The following is a 13,739-nucleotide window of genomic DNA, read 5'->3' as shown; positions in this document are numbered from 1 at the left end:
TCTCCCTCTGCATGTCCACTCGACCCAGTGATGCAAAATTCTGCAAATGCCTTTGAATTGCTGGCAGCGTCCTGCATTTACTGGGGCAGCAGGGACCAAGCAGCCAGAATAAATAAAAGCAATAGCAGAAGCAGCAATTTGGTGCAAATCAAACTTTTCAAGGGCTCCCGGGGATGACTGTTTGTCCTGTGGCTTAGGGCTAACCCAGCATGAACAGATGAACATTACCGCAAATTTTTGCACCCCTGACACATTGTGCTAAGGGCTTTTCATCTTGCGTAGTACAGGAATATATTACAAGTGCTTCGAGCTTTTTGCTCTGTTTTCTACACTAGATGCTCACTGCTTTTGCAGAGTAGCCACACTAACAGGGAAGTCCCAGATAACAGGAGTGTGTCAGAGCAATGAGGTGCAGGATGCTCACAGCCAGCACCAGGTGACACAAGGAAAGCAGCAGTCCCCATCTGCAGCTTCTTTGCTCAAGGCTGCCCACTCCCTTGCAGTGCTGAGTTCAGCTGCTTTCCCTTTTCCTGCTGCAAGAGAAGCTGCACTGGGAAAGAAATCCCATGCCCCAGACAAGCATCCTGTAGCTACTGCATGGTCCTTCACCCTTCTGCCACCCTCCTTCCCAACGTCTCCCACCAGATCTTACAAGGAGAGCTTTGCACTCCCTTTCTTGACACTTCCTACCCAGCCAGAAAAACATCAAAACACGTGCTGAACACACAAGACTCCGAAGGCTGAAAATGGGAGGATCCGACTTTATTCACTAGATTCTCAGCCAGAACATCGGGGGGGGGGGGGGGGGGGGGGGGGGGGGGTTTTCCGGGATTTTCTTGGCTGGTGTCTTGTATGAAAACAGAGTGAAAATGAAGTTTGGCGTAGAGGAGGTTGCAGGGGCTTCATGGATGCATGAGGATGGTGCATGGGATGTGTCCATGCTGCCCTCTGCCTCTGTTCTTGCAGGTTCTCTTCTGCTCCCCTGGATGAGCCAAGGAATAAGAGGAAAGAAAAATGTAAGTTCCCCTGCTGTCCCCTCCCCAAAGGGGCCACGAGCTGGCCATGTCTAGCTCATTTGGATCAGCTTCCACTCCTTCTCTTTTTACAGCAGACAGGGCATCAAGCTCAAATCCTACAGCTGCTCCGAGGGAGAACAGAGCAAATCCCCATCAGGGGCAAGGCAGCACCATTAACCAGCATCGAGTGGAAAGGTTGACTTTCCCCAGAGCTGAGGGCCTGGGATAAGCATTTATTTTCCTTTCCTGTGGCCCCTGATGTGAAGGGATGGGGGAGGGCAGGCTAACAGAAAAAGTTGCTTGAAACAGCCTGTGAAACATCTGGAAAGAGAAAGCCGGGGGCTCTGATTGCAACCTGAGCTCAGGCAAAGGGCTGATGGGGGTTTGGGCTGGCCAAACTTCTGGATTTGCTTTTACAAGGCTAAACTGCCTTGGCTTGTTCATCCTGGGCATCTTAGGAGCTTTCCAGAAATACTTTCCATCTCAATGCATGATGGCTGAGCCCTTCTGAACTCATTCCATGGCTAATTCTATCGAAAATTAAGTGCCAGCTCTCTGCATCTGCAGCCCACACTTTGCTGAGCAGGTACTGGGAGGGGTCCAACATCCGCCTGCCTCTGGAGATGGCACCCAATGTGGAAAGAAAAGAAGCCCAGATGCTGATGGAGGGTCCCAGGTTTTGGGGGGGTTGTGCATTGAAATATGATAGAGGTACACGGATGCATGTTTTGTGGGAGCTGAGGAAGATCTGGGGAAACAGCACCGTTGTGTCCAGCATGCCTGCAGCCCCTGGTGTGGATGAGGATCATCCCCAAGCTTCACCGTGCTTCATGGTGAGCAAAGCTGCAAGGCGAGATGTGGGTCTTGGTAACCAGAAGCAACCAAAGATGAAGAACATCTGCTTAGCAGCTGGAAAATGGAAATTTGAAGAGCTTAGGTCCAGGCACCCAAACTTTTGGCTCGAATCCACTTGAATGCACAATACTGAAGATGGGTGAAGACACACTTGAGCAAAGAAGGTTTTCTCCCAAGGCATGTAAAAGTTCACAAGGCGTCTTGGCAGAGAGAGGGGAGGAGATGCTTTGGTCAGAGCAGGGGTGCCCATGGCTTCACAGAGCACTCTGGAGGAGCGTGCCAACAACCAAGGCCATCAGACCCAGAGCTGCGGAGCTGCTTCTCTCCCCCCTGCTGCTCTTGGTGTCATCAGAGCAGAGGTCGGTGTAGCAGCACGACGTGGGCCTGCTCGAACCTATCCCGTCGTATTTGACACAGGTCTCATCACACTTTCTGGTCACGGTGATGTTGCCGAAAAAGGGGTAACCTGAAATGGATGCATTGGAGGATGGGGAGAAGGAGAAGAGAGAGAAAGAAATGGTGAAGAAAAGTGCAGAACATGGGTATTGAGCACCACTGGCTTTGTGCAATGGATGGGAGCAGAGAGCACAGTGTTTTTAGGTCAATAAATTCAAATAAGGGGTTGACTGTCTTTAATCCACAGGTGCCTGTAACCCAGTCAGGTCCTCTGGTTCTCCATGCCATCTCCCTCTGTCCCTCCTGCTCCTTCCAAATTTCTTCTAGTGCAGACAAGGGACACAAGTCCCTGCATGTTTTGTTCAGGTGGGTTGCTCTTGTGATAGCTTTGCACGGAAGCTGGCAATGCTAAGAAACACTGGTGTAACGCTAACATGTTCAGGTTGCTTTTCTCTCTGGGGAGAGAGTTGGTGTTAGGTGAGGGTGTCTACAAATGAGAGAGTCCCTGGGTTTCTGCAGTGTGTTTGCACACATCTGCAATGTCAGGATCTGTAACGCATAGGGGTAGGAAAGGCAAAACAGACCGAGTGAGTGGGGCAAATGCTGTGTGCTTCGCTATGAAGCTCTGAGACTGATGGACTTCCCTGCTTCCCACCCTGGATAACTCCGCCTGGATTTTTACAGTTAAAGGATAACCCAAGGCAGGGTCTGGGAAAAGGAGGGGCAAGCGTGGGAGAAATTTGTGAGATAGTTTAGCCCACGAAGCCAAAAATCATCTTGCTCGATGACCACTCAAAGAAAACAATGAGACTTACCTGTGTCTAGAGAGTGCAGCGTTGTTGTGCACACCGTGGCTTTTGGGGGACACAGGGTGGGTGTTCTGCACTCAGAAATGTCTGTTGGCTCCTTGCACGTGTAACACCGCAGGGACTGGGCTGCAGAGGGGAAAAGAAGGGATTCGAGTCGGTCACAGCAGCGAAGGCAGACAGCAAGGCTGCAGCTTCTCTGCTCTGTGGTAGGGATTATGTGACAGTGCTTCACCCCCAAAACCAAGGTACAGAGACCTTGGAAACTAAGCACAGCTGAAGACAGTAACAAAGCTTTGTCAAGGGCAAAGACCAAACCCCAGCATCAAAGGATGAGGTGGGTGTTGCAGGGAGCTCGGCATCATCACTGATTCAGGGGCTCAGCAGCTTAAAAAGAGCAGACCTAGAGGGAAATCTTGCTTGAGCATCTTGAGTAGCATCGTTGGAGGGTCCTGGCCCAGCAGCAGTTTGGTGATCAATCTGGTCAGGTGCATTGCAGCGTGGTTGTTTGCTGTTGTTGTGCAGACTCAATGAACAGAACTGTATCAGCTTCTTAAAATGAACCCAATTTTACGTAGAGGGGATCATTCTGTCCAGAATTATGACATTTTGCTGGTTTGTGCATCCCATGAGCTGCTGCAGCACAGAGCAAAATAGCTCCTTCTGGTTAGAGCAGCATTCACCTGACAGAGACAGTCACTGAAGGTGAAATTCCAGGGCTCCTTCATGCTTATTTAGAGGGTTTTCCGCAGAACTTAGTAACTGAGAGCAGAATTTAAATTTCAGAGCCGTACCGGAGATGCTGAGGGATGAATGTGGCCTAAAAACACTTTCATCAGGGGCTGTTGCTGGTTCTTAAAAGCGATGATGCTACAAAGCTCTCGCTGGCTGCTGCTGACACAGGGACACCTTTAACGTATACAAGCCTTGATCTCAGCAGTTGCTCAAGCGTCTCCATATGAAACCTGCCCATCCACAGCCAGCCGATACGGAGCCTGCATGTTTTTCTTCGGAGTCGTGCTGGTTTGGCTCGATGACAGAAGCCAGCCCAGCCTGATCGTTTCTCTCCTGTGCATTTTCCAGCAAGGGAGCAGCAGCTGAAGTGCCACCCAAATGTATCCACTGCCATCTATTGGTAAAATTGCGGAAAGACGGTGTTTTCTTGCCGCTAATTCTGCAGCAGCTGCTGTTGGAGAGAAACTACTGGGTCTGTCCAATAAGGATAAATATTTCCGAAGGCATTTGTTTGAACGCTTGACTTCAGAATGGATTTTCAGGGCATCTATTTCTTTTAGCATCGCTTCCGAAAAATTCAGCTGTGCCTCTGAGTTCTCATGCTGCGAAAGTTTTCTCCATCCTCCTTGCAAAGGTAGGAAGGGCTTTTTGGTTTGAGAAGTGGAGGTGTGCTGGTGGCCATCTCCTCTGTCAGCAGGTGTGGTGGAGCCATCCCTGTTTACCCAAGTCGAGGATTTTGGTAGATTCAAAATGACCCGCAAGAGTTCGTCCGTTTTGCACCATATCATGTAGTGCACACTGGGAGAAATTGCAGCTGTCAAGCTGGGAAGCATGGGGATGCTTGTGGGTGTGTCGGACCAGCTTGTGTATGGGTGGAGCAGCGCTAATTTAAATCACCTGAGGAACTGGTCTGCAACCTTTGTGCTGAGCTGATTTCCAAACCTGACCATTTCTGTCGGTGAGCAGGACAGAACCATGGGGTCTGGAGAAATTGCTTCCAGTCAAGATTGAGTTTAGGTGAGAAAACCATCACTCCCTCCCCCCTTATTATTCCACTGACTCTGTGCGGGGCAGGACACAGTTTTTTGGGGAAAGATTGCAATGGAAGAGGAAAACCCCAAACTGTAAGGACCCCAGCAGAAGAACTGACCACAGAGGACAGCGCTGTGTCCACAGTTGAGGCCAATAATTACTGTCCATCACTGGCAGCACCTTCCACACCTCAGTTCCAAACTTCTGAAGGGTGAGCAATCTGCCTTGAGCCATGGACATATTCCTGAGCTGCAAGTGCTGTCTAGGCCTGCTGTCTCCCGTAGCATTTTACCCCCAAACCATATCTGCCTCAATCTCGATGATAAAGCAAAGGGTGGTGATGCCTCTCTGTTCCTATAAAGGGCTTGAAGACCTGTGGGTGGAAACCTGCTCTGTCAGCTCCTCAGCAACCCCATTAAACCCAGAGCAAGACAAGAGGGGGGCTAAGAAATATATAATACGCCACCTCTGAAGTGTCTTGAAAGAAAAACAAAACAAAACAATTTTTAAAAAGTACTGAAATGTAATAAATTGCTGTAGTAGTATGGAAGCAAGTGCACCTGTCCTGGTTGAGCCCTACGGTTTGTTCAACCCAGAGCAAGTAAGGAAATGAAATGTTCAGCTGGAGCTGGGTTTGCTTCAAAGACATGTGGAAGGAGAAATGAGGGTAGAGGGATAAAAAAGGCAATGCAGCTTGATGAAGAGACCCAACACACTCCTGTGCATAACGATTTGCAAGGGGTATGCCTTTCATCCTTCCTTCATTTGCAACTTTCTGAATGTCAAAATGCCTCCAGATGAGGGTGTTCAAGCCCTGCCCAGGCTGCTTTTCCTTTCAGATATTTCAGGGTCCAATTAAATCAGCCTGAGGATTTCTGGCACCCATAGGATAGAGGCTGAATCATGGAATCACAGAATGGTTTGGGTTGGAAGGGACCTTAAAGATCATCTAAGTTTAACCCCCTGCCATTGGAGGAGGGAAGGGGGGGACACACGCAGGGTTTGTGTCACCCCAAGAATGGCCGTTCCAGGCCAAAAAAAGTCACAAAAATATGCACAGCAATGACCGGACCTCACGGCTAGCTTGCCAAAGACTCTGATCCAGCAGAACCAAGCCCAAACAGACCCAAGGGAATTTGTTATCTCCACCTGTCTCCTAATCTCTAGAAATCAGTGTAAGCTCTAGAGCTGGTGGTTTCATTAAGCTTCCCCAAATCCCTAGAGTTATTTCTTAAACTCTTGCTCTCTCTTTTTCAGCGCTTCCAGCAGCCAGCTGTGAGGTTGTAGGGATGTCAGGAGATCAGGATGAACATACCCCATCCCATCCCCGAGGGGACGGGTTGGCAGCTTGGCTGGAGGCCGCCAGCTCAGGTCCTTGCCCACACTTGCTCTCCCTGTGCCATGTAGCTGTCAGTCACCCCTCAGCCTTACAAAGCCTCATGTCAATCCCCTCCACCCCAGGGTGTGGTGTGAGCAAGGCTGTGCCCACCCATGGGTCCAAATGGTCTGCACTGCCCTCCAACAGCCATCACTGTTCTCCCCACCAGGAAAGTGCGCCTTCTTTCCCCACTCACCCTCTCTGTTGACCTTCTTAAATACATAAGGGCATTATTTCCCCTATCTAGGGATTACCAGGTCTTTCTGCATTGCTGCCTTTCCCCTCCTTTCTGAAACATTTCCCAGGGGGTCCCCACGAAGTCAGGAATGCAGGGTCCTTACCCAGCTCCACGCACGCCAGGCCAAGCAGCAGCCCCACCAGAAGCGTCTTCATGCTGAGAGCAGATCCGTGCAACCTGGACAGTAAAGGCGAGCGGCTCTTGGGGAGCTTTATATGTCTTCCCACCCTCCACCTCCTCTTGATCCGGTGGGCGGATTCCCCTGGGGTTAGCAGGGGAGAGCTCATCTCCAGCCTGGATTGGGATTTGTAGAGGAACGAATTCCCAGAGAGGTGACATCACCGCGATGAGCAGACTCCTGCCGTACCTCATCTCCTCTTCGGGTTTATGACCCGGGGCTGGTCCCACGGAAAAGGAAAAACACAGCTTGTGCTGCAGGGGGGTGGCCCCATGCCGGTGTTTGGACGGGGAATGTGACAAGGTATGTTTGTTACTTCAAATCTGGCTCTGCGAGCCAACAGCCGGGTTGTGTCATGAATGTTGAGTTGGGCAACATCAGGCAAGCTGCAAGTGGCAGCAGGCTGGGCTTCTACACGTGTTAGCTCAGCATCACCAAAACCCGTGCCGTGTTTTCATGCCAACTACTCCCTGGCATGGCAGGCAGGAATCTGGCATGGCTGGATTTTCCCAAAACATGTCTATTTTCTCAAATTCAGTGCAAAAACAGCGCAGTTTCTGGCTCCCAGGGGCTTAGTTATGAACTGAGCCACAGGGCTGAGCTGGTGGGCATGGGAGGCATCGAAAGACCAGTGGAGATGAACAGGGGTGATGGAACCTCCAGGGATGGGATTTGGATATGCCATTTTATTTTAGGTCCTGAGTCATGCTGGCAGAACAGGGAGCTGAGCCTTCTTTTGCAAAAGTGTCAGCTATTTACTGGATTTTATTCTGATGAGAAATAAACCCAGCATGGAGAAATGGGTCTGTTTTCCTGCCTGATGGAAAGTACCTTCCTGATGGAAAGTTTTCCTTTAACATGTATCAAGGCACACCCTTCAAACATGCTTTTTTTTTCAAGTCTTATGCAATTTCTGTGGAAAGAGCTTAAAAAGTTTCTATTAAGGGAGAAATGTTTTGCTGTTCTCTTTCGACTGAGCCAATGATATATATATATATTTTTTAAATCTGACTTCTGGGGGTTTTGATGTGATCTAGGACACAATTTCCCATAAAACAGCTGAATAAACCACAGCATAAACGTTTGTAAAGCACTGTGAAGCTCTCAGAGACTTCAGGGCCTGGGGACAAGGTGAGTGCAGAGGATGATTTATGACCATGGGGCTGCTGGTCACAGGACCACTGTGGTGATGCCCATTGGTATTGCCACCCTTCCATATCTCTTTCCCCAGTTTGATAGTGGGGTATTTTGGGGAAAATACAGCTCCTCCAAGAGTTCAGAGTAACTCAAGAAGCGTTGCTAATGAAAATTTCCACAGTCACGGATAGCCCAAAGCGGATCGAGCCGAGGCAGCAGGATTGGTACTGTGCCGTGGGAAAGGGAGGGGAAGACAAGCACCTTAATCCTCGCCTAGCAGCTGTGAGAGCGAAAACCATTGTTTATCTTCTTTTTTATCTTGCTGTGCCATCAGAGAACAGGTACATAAAGGAAAACAGTGCAAACATACCTCCATGAGTATATAGAAAAGACCGTGCTGTGAAAGGTCCCAGACCTGGTTACATCCAGATCCTTTCTTGTAACGGGGCAGTTCAAAGCACATTTGAGCAGCATTTTAAAACACCCAGAAAACTGGAAAAGATCCAGTACTTTAGGTATTCAGGGTGGTTATTCCTCAATAGGTAAGCACAGTGGGGTGGACAGTCTGGCGTTCACACCTCTGAAAAGCTTCTTAGACTGTGTGTGCCTTGGTGGGATGGAGAGGTCCCCACTGGGACATGGTAATGGTCTGCTTGTGCTTGAAAGATGTTGAGAAAGCCTGGGAATAAATCAGCCTGGTTGAAGGAATAGTGCATAAATAGGAGACTGAATGAGTCTGGCCAGCTTGGTGGAGGTTGTCCATCACTGCAGTGTCTGGACATGGGATGCATCAACACGGTAGGATTGTTTGCCTCTGGCCAGTGCATAACCAATTAACTTTGTCTAATGGCCTGAAAGGGTTTGAGATCCGGCCATAGGGCAGAGCATTGGAAAAATATCACAGCCGGGGCTGTTAAAGCTCCTGCAGACTTCTGCAGGGGAGCCAAACTTCAGGGAAAGAAAAGCTGGGAGCATGCCAGTAAAAAATAGTGAGGAAAGGGAAGACGTGCAAATATTAGTTGATCTAAAGATAACTGGAAGCCTCTGGTGAAACTTTTCCCCTGGGAAAAAAAAAATAAATAAATACCAAAACCAAACCAAAACAAAAACCCAAACCATAGGTGATCACAAGTCATGCATTAGACTGTGAGGGAGGTTGATTCAGGAAATGCTAACCTCTCCATAAGAAGCCCTGGTTGCTTCTCACCTGGAATGTAATTGTCTTAGTTCCCAATGGAAAAAAATGGAGATGGGAAAATAATGACAAAACTGGAACAAGAGGATCCATCCCAAGAGATGATGTTCGACAACACTGGTCCTGCTTAGGCTGGCAGATCAGTTTGGAAAGAAACACAGATGTTACCCAGAAATAGATTGCAAGAAGAGAAAGCAGAATTTCAGAAGGAAAAAATCTTAATGCTAAAAGATCACACTGGTCTAAAGCTATATGCTGGGAGCTCCCTATCTGGAAAGCAGCTCAGCAGAAAAGGGCTGGGGAGTCCTGGGGGGCACCAAATTGAAGACAAGGCAGGTACTTGCTGCTAAGGAGGGTCGTGGTATTATCCTGGGCTGCATCAGGCAAAGCACTGCTCAAGGGAAGCTATTCAGCACTGGTGAGGCCAAACCTGGAGTACTGGGTCCAGTTGTGGGCTCCCCAGTACAAAAGAGACCTGGCCATAGTGGGGAGAGTTCAGCAGAGGGTCATCAAGATGATGAACAGCCTGGAGAAGAGGATACTCAAGGGGATCTCATCCCTGTCCATAAATACCTGCAAGAGGACAGAGCCAGGCTCTTGTTAGTGCCACGACCAGAGGCACTGGGCACAAAATGGAACACAGGAGGTTCTGTCTAAATATCAGGAAACACTTCTATGCCATGTGGGTGACTGGGCACTGGCACAGGTTGCCCAGAAATGTTGTGGAGTCTCCTCCTTGGAGATCTTCAAAAGCCACTTGGACATGGACCTGGGCACCCTGCTTTCTGAGCAGCGGGTTGGAGCAGTTGATCTCTAGAGGTCCCTTCCAACCTCAACCACTGTGATTCTGTGGTTCTGTGAAAGGGGGCTGGTGATCAGAAATAGGTTCTCAAATGCTATGAAAAAGTGAGTTTGTTCTAAAAGCAAGACTGGGCAAAAATCCCGCCGGCTTTAAGTTAGAGCTTGATAAATATGTGAAAGAAATGGTTTGATATAGCAGTTAGGACAGCCTTAGACAGCTCGTAGGGCTCAGGAGGACCTAAATTCCCATCTATCTTTTTCAGTGGGAATAAACCCTGGGCAAGGTTTTGAACTCTGGCTGACAGAAGCCATAAGGGACTTCAACTGAAATGTCATTTCAGGTCTGAAGATCTGAGGATATAAATGGGGCATAGTCCGTAGTGAGAAATGTCTGCGTTCCCAAAAGTCTCTCTGATTTTTCAGTGTTATCAATCCGAAACCACTGCAAGCCTGTACCTGACAGTCTGAGATCACTCATAAGGTTATCTGGGTAGATGTGATCTTTCTCTGCTTATCACATATGCAAAGAAAGTCAGATGACATAAGATGAATGTTCACAAACAAGAATATGATGTGGTTTATAGCTAGCTGTTCTAACTTCCATTACTTCCAGTTAATTCCTGTTTGATCTAAATAAATAAATAAATAGATAGATAGATAAATAAATAAATTTGTGGAGATGTCCTGAGAGAGAGAGTCTGTGCCAAACTTTGATTAGTTGATCTAGTCGTCAGTTATCACCCATGTGTAAAATAACCTCTGCATTTCTACTCTGATTTACACACTTTCCACAGCCAGTAGTTCTTGTTGCACTTCTGCTAGATTTAATAACTCACTGTTGCAGTTTCCCTCTCCCTCAGGGAGATGCATTTTAGTGAGGATAACCCTTGGATGGCCTTTGGTTGACTCTTTGACTTCTTCCCAGGAAGGTCTCTTCTCCATGGCTTTAATCTTCCCAGAGTTCCTTCTCTGAACCACATCTGATTTATCACCTTCTCACCTGCCTTGCCCAACACTACTAACTAGATGTTGTTTTACAGCAACAGCCACTTCAGTCCCACATATAAGAAGCAGAGTGGATCCTTACTGAACTTCAAACGATTACATTTGAACCCGTGGCCATGGTGTCATAGCCATGGCATTGATGTCAGTGTCTTTCTTGGGGGCTGCTTGTCAGGATGGAATCTGCCATGGATATCAGGTTTCCAGATATCATGGTGGTGGCTGGAGTGTAGGAAAATAGGTAACTGAGCAGTATATTGAGCCAGCTTGAATTTGGCTCCTGGGATTCAGGGAGAACAGATTTTTGCTGGGGACCACTTCTATCTGTGGGCTCTAGCACCTCTGTCTGTGACTCAACAGTAGGAAGACACGCTGTCCCTGATCATGGCTGCAGTGATGCCTGATGATGTGTTCAGCTAATCAAAGCTCCCACCTGCCAAGGGTGTGCACTAATAACAAGACTATAGGCTTGTTCGGGTGGGGTTGCTCTCCACCCTCCTGATGAAACTGTGCTACTGGGCAGAAAGGAATGCAGGTTTCCTTGGGCTGGAGAAGGGTGAAAGTGTGGACACGACACAGTTAGCACCCTTCTCCTTTAGGTCTTGCTTCCAGTAGTCTTTTTGATACAAAACACAGGTGTCTCCACATAGGGGAGTATCAAAGAAAAATCCCGAGTCTTATTGCTGACTCATTTAATCTCTGAGGGGCTTTTACCCCTCTTTTCCCCTGTGTGTGCTTTGTTTTGGTGGTTCAAACAATTTGTCTGGAGATGTCAGACAGAAAATTGAACCTTTCCAAAAGACAAAGAAGGAAATTATACCCACATTTCTCAAATTCCGTCTTAAGCTCACTAACCTGTAGGCTAAAAATCAGGTGCACTTGAACAAGCAGGGCTAGGGAGGTGATCGTCCCCCTGTACTCGGCTCTGGTGAGGCCGCACCTCGAGTACTGTGTTCAGTTTTGGGCCCCTCGCTACAAGAAGGACATGGAGGTGCTCGAGCGAGTCCAGAGAAGGGCGACGAAGCTGGTGAGGGGCCTGGAGAACAAGTCTTACGAGGAGCGGCTGAGGGAGCTGGGACTGTCCAGCCTGGAGAAAAGGAGGCTCAGGGGTGACCTTATCGCTCTCTACAGGTACCTGAAGGGAGGCTGTAGCGAGGTGGGGGTTGGTCTGTTCTCCCACGTGCCTGGTGACAGGACGAGGGGGAATGGGCTAAAGTTGCGCCAGGGGAGTTTTAGGTTGGATGTTAGGAAGAACTTCTTTACCGAAAGGGTTGTTAGACATTGGAACGGGCTGCCCAAGGAAGTGGTGGAGTCACCATCCCTGGAGGTCTTTAAAAGACGTTTAGATGTAGAGCTTAGGGATATGGTTTAGTGGGGACTGTTAGTGTTAGGTCAGAGGTTGGACTTGATGATCTTGAGGTCTCTTCCAACCTAGAAATTCTGTGATTCTGTGATTCTGTGAGATGGGAGGAAATCCTCCACCTTACTGTATTTTTAGAAAAGGAAATGAGCTCTGTTTTGTGAACTGAGAGAAAAGAGGAGTCCAGGGCTGTGAACTCTATGCCTACAGGTGACTGTGCTCCTAGTTGCAAGAATGAGGACAATTCCTTCAGGCATTGCCTTGCCACTACTGTTTCATCAGTCCTGGGAACAGAAGTCTCCCAGGCATTTGCAGAGGGCATGCAAAGTGCCCAACATGTGGTTCTGGATTGCAGACTGTAGATATCCATCCTTCTGGAAAGGGGTTCCTCTTACCTCTAAAAAATCTACCACAGATTGAGCTCTGCGTAGGGTTTGTAGCACTTCACATGTTCCCTGGCCCTGTCATGGCCTGCACCCAGTGGATCTGTCCCGGGTGGGCCCAGGCACACTCTGAAACACAGCACGGGCTGTATATTTTTCCCAGTATAAATGAGGCCTTTCTGGTTAGGGAGATAAAAGGGTTTAGCTATGTGGACATGAGGATGGATCAGGCCAGGATCAGAGCATGAATCCTGGCCCCTTTTAAAGACCAGAGTAGACATAACACATGTGTCACTTCAAATGAAAACCCCTTGTATTCCTTCTTGCACTGTGATTCCCCTGCCTGTCCTGATGACAGCTAGTGCAAACAAAATACGAAAGCCTTTGGGACGTGACCCAAAAGTACTTGTTCTGACAGGATCCTGTGAACGAGTGGTTTTCCATCTGGGTGATTTAAAGCCAAACCTGAAGGGTGTTGATGACTGGGAGTCTCTGATGTCTAGGTCCACCCTTCAATCAGCTGATGGCACTGTCAATCTTTAGCAACCACTGCAGTGGTTCGGGAGAGGACAACATGTAAAGTCTGTCCAGAATGCAGGGCCTGGTGCCTCCTTCCTTTTAGCAGAGGGATTTTCTCTCTTGGCTCTGGTTGTACAGAAGACAGGAGAAAGAAAATTGATTTCTCCCTCTTAACTTATGAAAAACCAGGGACTGTCACTGAATCTGCAACTGAGCATTGAGCCCACACCACTTTGTCACCACTTCACTGTCAGCAGCAGTACTTTTCTCTGGTGGGATTGACAGTTCTATTATCAGGAAGCCTTTTTCTCAGGCTACTGCTTCATTTCCCTTGTTAGCAGCAAAGTCTATCACCAGACACAGGTCTAGATGTCTTGCCACGAGGTTTACTAGCCTTACTTGTCTGAACAGTAAGCCTTGGTAAATAATGAGAAGAACTTACTGTGTGTGTCACCACGGGTACCCAGTGCAATAGCAGGAATGGCACTGCACATAATCCAGTCACCATCACTGGGATCTATGTGGTCAGGGCCATCTCCACAGGGCCCGAGGCGGTAGGAGCACTAATTAACAGAAAAAAAAACACAAGATGATAACCTTTGGAAAAGTACACGGTCACAAACATATTGAAGCAGGCCACACATCCTGAGCAGGACTCATTTGAATTAACTATATCCTTCTATAACATAGATGCATCCTGGGTGAATC

At 48.3% G+C, this 13,739-nt stretch overlaps 1 protein-coding gene across 1 annotated transcript; it reads right to left on the bottom strand.

Moving 5' to 3' along the window:
• Positions 1-1,836: 1,836 nt before the first annotated feature.
• On the bottom strand, positions 1,837-7,001 carry LOC118163104 (secreted Ly-6/uPAR-related protein 1-like). The gene is made up of 3 exons (XM_035319567.1): positions 6,560-7,001; positions 3,083-3,202; positions 1,837-2,337 (listed from the first exon to the last, which is right to left on the bottom strand). The coding sequence occupies exons 1-3, from the start codon at positions 6,741-6,743 to the stop codon at positions 2,126-2,128; spliced, it is 516 nt and encodes a 171-aa protein (XP_035175458.1). The 5' UTR covers positions 6,744-7,001; the 3' UTR covers positions 1,837-2,125.
• Positions 7,002-13,739: the final 6,738 nt, after the last annotated feature.

This window comes from Oxyura jamaicensis, chromosome 2 (assembly GCF_011077185.1).
Source record: "Oxyura jamaicensis isolate SHBP4307 breed ruddy duck chromosome 2, BPBGC_Ojam_1.0, whole genome shotgun sequence".
NCBI classification, from domain to species: domain Eukaryota; kingdom Metazoa; phylum Chordata; class Aves; order Anseriformes; family Anatidae; genus Oxyura; species Oxyura jamaicensis.
The sequence above is the reverse complement of the archived record's forward strand: the minus strand, read 5'-3'. Positions and strand labels throughout refer to the sequence as shown.

What these genes read in the sequence shown, in the direction of transcription:
- LOC118163104 (XM_035319567.1), bottom strand. Translation starts at nt 6,743, where the DNA reads ATGAGCTCTCCCCTGCTAACCCCAGGGGAATCCGCCCACCGGATCAAG. An exon ending in CCTGGCGTGCGTGGAGCTGG is followed by an intron (nt 3,203 to 6,559) that starts GTAAGGACCCTG and finishes TCCCCTCTGCAG; the next exon opens with CCCAGTCCCTGCGGTGTTAC. An exon ending in GCTGCACTCTCTAGACACAG is followed by an intron (nt 2,338 to 3,082) that starts GTAAGTCTCATT and finishes CATCCATTTCAG; the next exon opens with GTTACCCCTTTTTCGGCAAC.